This window comes from Athene cunicularia, assembly GCF_003259725.1.
Source record: "Athene cunicularia isolate RWA chromosome 14 unlocalized genomic scaffold, athCun1 chr14_part1, whole genome shotgun sequence".
In the NCBI taxonomy this organism is placed as follows: domain Eukaryota; kingdom Metazoa; phylum Chordata; class Aves; order Strigiformes; family Strigidae; genus Athene; species Athene cunicularia.
The window spans coordinates 2611320-2619996 of record NW_020799118.1 but is presented as its reverse complement, the minus strand read 5'-3'; the positions used below and the strand labels follow the sequence as shown (position 1 = coordinate 2619996).

Here is an 8677-nt window from a genome sequence, read left to right as displayed (position 1 = left end):
GAGTTCTGATGCATCACAGCTCCCCCTCCTTCAGCAGCCCTTCTGGGGATTTCAGTTTGTACACAAAAAGGGATTCTCCCCTTTTTACTGTGTAAGTTCCACATAAACTTGGAAAGATTCGAGTCAGTCATTTCCTTGTACAGACAGGCAGCACAAACAGGTCTGCTTCATGATTTTATTTGCCAAAATGACAAATTGTAGTGAGATTAGTTTACTGTATTAAACTGTTCATACACAAGATTTCTTTCCTAATGCCAGATGAGAAAAGTAATATTAAGTTACACTGATTGTCATGCTTCAACTTGAATTTTAATAGAAACATAGTTTAGGTCATTTTTCTTAGTACTTAGAATCTCATCTACCCTTCATGTCTTACCAGGAAAATCAGAAATGTAATTAGTGACAAATACATTTTGCTACTGTGCTCAAGTTATTTTAATTTTTATAAATTTATTTTTTAGAATTAAAAAGTCTGCAAAAAGTGCAGGCACTATGAACTGTACTGTGTACTGGCACCTCATCTCTACCGAGGAGGTAACTTTGGCACCAGCTGGTCCAGCCTCGCCCGTGGTGGGAGACTCTGAGCATACACTGCAACAGGGGTGAGGTCAGGGACTTGTGGCTCAGATCCATCTTCCCACACCCAGAAGGAAATAAAACCTGCCTCTTTTACTCATCTTCCAGTTTTAAACAAGAAAATCCCAACTGTCTTATAATTAACCGATGTCTTCATAGCACAAGGTACTATTTTGAAAAAACAGTTCTTAAAACATCTTTTGAATAGCAGCTTCAAAATAAAAACTAGGGATAGAGCCTTGCAGGCTAATTTTGAGACCGTAAGTCATGTAATTAATTAGCTAAGGAATAGTTACTGATGACTTAAAAACTAATCCAAAAAACATAACCACAAAGAAAACAAAAGTACTTGCGTGAATAGAAACAGTGAAGGACAGTGCTCAGTGAGTTCTGCTGTATTCCATGGTCAGCAAGGTTCTCTTCAATTAAAACCTTTCAGTGAAGACTGACCTGCAAAGCACTTGCTGTTCATGAGCAATTACAAAAAGCAATACAGAACGAAGACGTTTTGAGTTATAAAGCTGTCTTAACCGTTTGTAAGTGTGAATTCTAAAAGTCTTTTATTTAAAAAATAGCTCTTCACAGATTCTTCTTGTATCCTGTGGGGATGTGACGCTGTGGCCTTCTGTTCTGGAGTCTGTGAAAATTTCATAGTCGTTCCCTCCCTGGAAACAGAAAAGGAAAAAACCAGAAGAGAATTTTATTTTAACTTAATGTATAGTCACAGTCTTGGAGTGGAAGAGGGACACACAAAGGAAATTACAGAAAGAAGGGATTTTTTCACAAGGGCATGTAGTGTTAGGATGAGGGCTAATAAACTGAAGGAGAGCAGATTTAGATGATATGTAAGGAAGAAATTCTTCCCTGTGAGGGGGGTGAGGCCCTGGCACAGGCTGCCCAGAGCAGCTGTGGCTGCCCCCTCCCTGGAAGGGTTCCTGGCCAGGTTGGACGGGGCTTTGGGCAACCTGGGCTGGTGGAAGGTGGCCCTGCCCATGGCAGGGGGCTGGAACTGGATGGTCTGTAAGGTCCTTCCAACCCAAACCAGTCTGTGGTAACACAGTCATGTCTCAGATGTCTTCCAAAAAGCTAAAAAAATCCAGGAACCACCATTTTGAGATTTTTGCATAATGTTTTGTTTATATTCTAGCACACCTGTGCTGAACCTTCTGCTCAACACCACAACCATGTGCATGAGACCTCCCTGACCCCCACGTTAGCAGTGGTACAGAAGGAACAGAGCTCTCTGTAAGTTTAGCCACATTCCTAGTTTTGTATAGCAACCCAGTACTGAATTCTAGAAATTATTTACTTGTTAATATTAGGGAGTAAAGCTTGTCACAGAGCACTACACCAGCACGTGGTATTTGTAACTCACTTGCATCATCCTCTTCCTTCCAACTTGGTTTTCTTTCCTTTTAGTTAAATCATTAAGACTGTTGCTCCTTCACTACTGCAGTAGTGTTTTGGCCTTGCTAGCTACTGGTCTGATGTGACAATTGTAACTGGTTTCTGATCACAGGAGGGCAATGAAAGATCCCTTCACAGCTGGCTCAGGGAACAAAGGCACAGGAGCAGAGATCCCCAAAAGCCACAGCTTTGTGCATACAGGAGCCAGTTACCTACTTTTTGTAGGTTGCTTGCCACGCTGCCTTCCAGTGAGTCAGCAGCAACTCCTGCTACTTCAAAACCCTGAAAATGCCACACTGCTAATTACAGGGTTTAAAATTAACTGTCCATAAACTCTATGCCAGAGGGCCTGGTGATTACAACAGGTGATTACTTCTGCAGCTGTTGTCAAGGGGAAAAAAAAAATTAATTTAAAGCCTGTCTTTTTCTTATAAAACTTGGCCTTTTAAAATTTACTAAGCTATAGTTTCTTGTAACTTACAGTTATAAAACTGTAAGTTCTTATAAAACTAAGCCTATTCATGTAAAACTTAGCCTGACACCATCCCTTGGCCATGTTCAGACACCTTTGATTTCCCTCATGTCCATGTGCTTGCTGTTGCCCTCACTAGCTCTGGTCAGGTCTCTGCTCAGTGTGTTCAAAAGCCTCTGAATCACCCACCCTGCAGAGCTGTTTAGCTGTGACAAGGGACGGGGATTATGTATAATTCCAGCTCCTCAACGTGGAGACAGAGTGGTTAGCGAAGGAACAGTATTAAATCTAATGGAAAACAAATAGGTTTAATAAACACCAGCCACCAAGAAGCATCAATCTACAGTAACCAAACAGGATAATCAGTTTTACGTAGTTATGTCACCTAGGTTTTTAATGTAATTACAGAAGTTCAGTTTAAAAACATACTCTATCAAGTCTGTCAGGAACACTGTGTTCACTTCAGGCAGCAGAATAAAAATCTGTGCTCACAGGTACGTCCCAGCTGACCAGTAACACACAGACACTTAAACACAGACACGTAGCTATAGCCTGACTTCAATTCTCATCAGGCAGAAGGTGACTGGTTAGAACCTAGAGTGCTTGTGGTTTAAAACACTCTGAAACGTATATACAAAATGTACTCACTGGCATAGTCTTATCTCCAAAGAAATAAATAGTCTTGTATCCATCGTTGGCAATGACTCCTAGGCAGTACCTCTTATCCCAGCCATCTGGGAACACATCGAAGCTTATCTGGCCTCCTAGGACAGACGTGAGCCAAGCAAACTTTGTTTTAGTATAAGAACACATTTCTGAGGGGAGAGTAAGTGAGAAAACCTAAACTGGGTAAGATTTTTTGGTAGAGGGAGCTTTGCAGGAGTCACAGAAACGTTACAAGACCCTGGAGTTAAGCCTTACAAGTACAGAAAATGTTTTATAGGGTATCAGTTATTACAGTTGTGATTTACAGATTATTATTTCCCTATTAAAGAAATGCGAAGGTCTTAGCATGCTCCCAAACACTCACTGCTCTCAAACAGAACCTATTTTTAAAAATTACACTTAATCTTTTTACTTGTAGAAAGAAACTACATGAATGAATACAGGCATCAAGTGTATGTACAGCCACAAAGTCTTATGCAAAGACTTTCTGAAGTTTTCAGGACAGAAAAAGGAGGAAACCAGCCTAACAGGAGCTGTCCTGTTCCAGTTCTGATCCTTGGGCTTCACTGACACATGAAAGCGTGATTCCCAGTTGAAGCGGGTGTCAAAAAGGTATTTACAAGGTGCTTTAGGAGAGCAATAGTGCAGTTCATTCCTGCTTAGTGCCTCAATACCACAGCACTAATGGCAACCACACTTGTTCATAATTCTGAAAAATAATAAAAGGCAAGAATGTGGTAATATATTGAGGGAGAGGGGAAAAAAAAAATCATGGAAAATTAATTCGCCCTTATTATCCCTTTTCTCTTTAAGCTTGCACTTGCTTTTGGATTTTCTTTCCTTCCTCCCACACAATGCAGCTAGAGAGCTGAAGAACCAAGGGAACAGAACTGATGTAGTATTTCTGATCAAAATTGATTCGCAGGAACAACTCTTGACTAATCAGAAGCACGTAATATCTTTCAAAATGAGCAGAATCAGTCACACAACTGACATTAAAGGACAATTGAACTGATGACAAGCAATGAAGTTCTCTTTGTTGATGGATTTCAATTAAAATGTACCAAATGAAAGCCTAAGAGGGAAGAAGAGGCTTAGTCCTACATGCAATGTCTGCAACCACCCCCAGAGATAACTGTCACACAAATGAGATAGGACATGTCATAGCCGTAAGAGGATATGACTTAAGTAAAATTTACATTAAATGATGTTTAAAATTAAATTCTTTTAACGTGATACCTATAGAAAATGTGAGGCCTTTTCCTGCAAATTCTCTTCGTAAATCAGCTACAAATTTCTCTCTTATATGTTCCTTCTGTTAAAAAAAAACAACAACAACAAAAGAAAACACCAGTTACATGCTGTGTCAATTCATCAATAAAAAGATAACCTAAAAAAATATCTAAGTACCAGGACTAGGGTGACATAGATATATTTTATTATTACTGAAAGCATGCTGAAAATATTTCCACTTTAATGTGTTACCAACTTGTAAAAACAAAAGCATGACTTCACATACATGCTGTGATATCTGCTTTTCTATCTGAAAATCTTAGAATACCGAGGAAGTATGTTTCACCTCCTGGTAAAATTCAGTTTGACAAATGGGGAGACTGAGGCACAGAAGAATCTCAAAACTGATACTCATCTTCTGATGCCATATACTCCAGAAAGGGTGTTTTCAGAATACCTTGGACCTAGATATCTTTCAGCATCCATTAACCAAGTCACAGAAAAAGGCTGATTTTGAGGAACTGAGATTTCAGTTTTTGTATCAGGTCAGAAACATTTGTTATGGTGGAGCAGGGAACAGAACTCTGATACCATGGCTCAGATTCTGACAGTCTTGCACATTCAGCTGTGTACAAATGAAAATAAATGGTGAATAGTTTGACCTCAGTTTTAAAATTCAGCTTTAAAAGGCTTTAAAAGAGTTGACAAGAATATTTTTTTGTTGATTCGAATGGATAGAGGCTGGTATACTGAAAGGCACCCAAGTACAGTTTTATCTACGACAGGGTTTTTCAGGAACCCCGTGTACAGATGTTTAGGATGGTCAGTACTCTGGATATAGGGTTAAAAGAAACATAAGCCAACCCCACCCCTTCTGCAAGTAATCATCATTAACTATTGCAACAAAAAAACCCCCTATTATATATTTCCTGAAGTCTGAAGGAAGAAGTTATTTAAACCACATGGAAGTGATTAAAATGAAAAAAAATGTATAATGTATAGAAGCTTTTTAAAATCCATAACCTGGCCATAACTGCCTCTTCCAGAAGAGTTGGATAGTTTTCAAGAGTTGTAACTCACTTTATCAAGTTCATAGAACTCAACTCGTTCTTCCTGGCTGCAGCTTCTTCCAATGGGGGACACATTTAACATCCCGTTTCGGAACTCAATAAAAGTGCCCCTGAAAAAAGACTCGATTAATGAAACAGAAAACAATGAAAAACTGCTCAAAATACTGACTATCAAAATGAACTTTCATTTAATTCTGAAGACAATGGGCATCAGCTGTCTCCTTCAGCCTCTCACTGTATGCAAAAACCCCCAAACAGAGGTAGGGACCTCTGGTATCAAGGAGTCTTTTGGACTTTTATTTGAATCTGGCAACCTCAACATCATCCTTACTGCCTTTTAGAAGTATGATTTGGTTTTAAAAGTGTGACTAGTGCACCCTGTCAACCCGATTCTCAGCCCCGAGAAGCCAGCCTGTCAGCTCTGGGGTGAAGCAGCGAAATGGAGAGCGTCCTTGGGGGTGTTTCTGGGCAGGCTGGCAGAGCCTCCCTCCCTGTTAACTGCACTAATGCTTTGAGCAGCTGCACCCTCTCGTGTCTCACAGGGCTGACCTGACTGCACGCTCCTCATCTCTGGAAACGTTATGCTGCTGAATTCCAAACACGCCAAGGAAATACTCCGACTTCAAAACTGAACTTCCTTCCCTCTTAAGTAAAAATGCTGAATCAGTATTTTAAATCCTGTGCTTCAGCTGGGAGCTTGTCTTTGTGTGCCTAAACCGAGCTGTTCCACATATACAGTGTTCCTAAAACAAATTACTGGGTTTCTGCTGAGCAGCCTGCTTTACATACCGATGCTCAACACTACAACACCGAGGATACGGTGACACCAAGATGTGTGTATGCACTGACCTCTTCTTGGGCAGTTTAATCTTCGCAATGTAACTCAGGCAGTAGTTGATTACATCTTGAAGTACGTCCTCGCCCAGGTAGCCCTGAATGTTCTAACAAAACAAACAGCAGTTAACCAAAGGTCCAGAACTTGAGATTCTAAAAACAAGTCACATGGAAAACACCGACAGCGGATAATCAGGCATGGTCAGTACCACAAAGGAACGTGCCTTCAGGAAGGAACTCGCAGTTGATGCACACATGGTACTAACTAAGGGTTCTCATTTTTAATTTTGTTTACTTTGGTTTTTTTAAACCGTAACTCCAAACTCTCATTTAATAAGCTCCCTACTAGTACTCGCTTTAGAAGAAAACAGCATGGCCCAAAGACAGCAGACCTAGACAAAAAATTGCAGTTAATGTCTACTGTAGCCAAGTGTGAAGAAATGGAGACCATTACCGCAGTAAATTGGAAACCACTGCTCAAGTCAGCAATTTCAGCCAGGTTCTTTTGTATTCTTAATCATCTCCATTACTTATGTTGAACCAATGAAGATGATTAGGGTATCCAGAATCAGAAGTATATTAATTTAGAGTATTTACCTTCTAGCTTATACAACACATCACAGTGTGCACTCTGAATTAATACTAAAAAGAAGCTGCAAGAGATCTACAAGAACCCTAAGGCCCAAGAGACACCAGCTATGAAATGCCTTATTCCACAGAGCCTCCAGGAGCAGAGGGCTTGGCCACATTTCCTAGGGCTAAGCTGAGGGAAAGGCCGTTCCAGGATTTTCACTCTTCTTTTTTTTGATCAGACACTCCAATAGCTTTTGATTTGGAGAATACCCCAAAGAATAAAGGCCAAGGTGCAGGTTGTCATTACATGAACCATCACCTAATGAATGATCTGCTACTGGAGTAACCCATGAAAACAGCAGCAGTTTTGCCCTTAGTTTGAAGGGTGATCATAGAGGACTGCAGTGTAGTGACAAAGCAAAATCTTGTTTAGAAAACTTCTCTTTCACATTACTGGAATTTTCACACTTACCTGCTTGCTCAAGAATTTCCCATCTTTGTAAGCTACAAGACCGTTTTCAGGAAAAACGTAGTCAAATTTTTCAACCACTGCAACCAAACAAAAAGACAGTAACTTGTACTTCTGTATGTTTAATGCAGAATTAGGTTAAGAGACAACAAACATTAAAATTAAAATAAAAATTAAAATAAAGCATGAAAGATTCAGCAGCATAACACTGAGCACAAGATCAAAGCCACTCTCCTTTCTCTCCAAGATTAACACACACCTCAAACCACATGAAGTCTTTCCATTAAGTTATCTGTCTTTTTGCTCAAAGGCTCCTCCTCTCCTGCAAGTACATCTCTACATTAAATGTAAGGAAGTGACTGGACACCTCAAATAGACAAAAACCTGGCACGGAGCCTGGTTAGAGCGCAAATCAAATACCACCACTGTAGGTTGGTTTTCTCGATGTTCCTAATCTACAGTAGATGTATGAGAGTTGTGAGAATCTTAGTACAATGCAAGACGATATGGCTTACTGGAGAGCACCTGTAAGCCAAGCAAACTGTGAGTTGTTTGGGCATAACAGAAGGCCATCAATGGCACCAAATAAATAACGACCAGTAAAGGCAGTCTTTTATACAGAAAAGGAAACGCCTCTCAGAGGACTAAAGCAAGAGTCCATCTCTGCATTGTAACCCCAGTTAATAAAATCAGATCCTTCAGGGATGCGCTTGACAGCTGAGCAAGCTGCACACCTATGGTATGTACAGAATTCCATTTTAAAAAGACAACGTTAAAACGCCTTCCTTCACAAAGCCAGGATTTCACTTTAATAACGTTAATAAGACACTGAGATATCTGCAAAACGCAGACACAGGCTGCAGTTTCTAAACGCTTGTAAAAAGCTTTTCATAGATTGAGCGCAACGACAAAACCAAGGAAAAAGTTAAAAGCAAGGAAGGAGGAGAACAAAGAGGGCTTAGCCTATGTTTAACCTTCACGACTTCCTGGTAAGCAATTCAGTGCAGGGGATTGCATCAGCTGCTGTCCTTACCGTCATCGCCAAGCTGCTCCTTAATCTTCTCAAAATCGGAACCACCCACGACTCCAACTTTCACCTTCTGACGCAACTTCTGCAGAAACGCGGCCATCTCTGCCGTGATTTTCTGGATTCCAAAATAAAATAATTAGCCTTGTCAACATTCTAATCAGGAGACCAGCCGCTCTATTTCGCAGCCACTATTAACGACCAGCGGTACTGTGCAGGTCTTTAGGAGAAAGGAGGAATTTTTTGGGGCCAAGTTTGCACATCGAGCATCGCGGAAACGGCTGCGGAATCCGCGGTACGCTCCCTGCGGGCTGGCAGCCCCCGCCCGCCCGCACCGGCATCCCCAGGGC

General features: G+C 40.7%; 1 protein-coding gene across 1 annotated transcript; it reads right to left on the bottom strand.

Moving 5' to 3' along the window:
• Positions 1-290: 290 nt before the first annotated feature.
• On the bottom strand, positions 291-8631 carry PMM2 (phosphomannomutase 2). The gene is made up of 7 exons (XM_026859049.1): positions 8334-8631; positions 7304-7380; positions 6274-6365; positions 5435-5534; positions 4361-4436; positions 3104-3219; positions 291-1241 (listed from the first exon to the last, which is right to left on the bottom strand). Exons 1-7 carry the CDS (start codon positions 8428-8430, stop codon positions 1137-1139), a joined length of 663 nt encoding a protein of 220 aa, XP_026714850.1. The 5' UTR covers positions 8431-8631; the 3' UTR covers positions 291-1136.
• Positions 8632-8677: the final 46 nt, after the last annotated feature.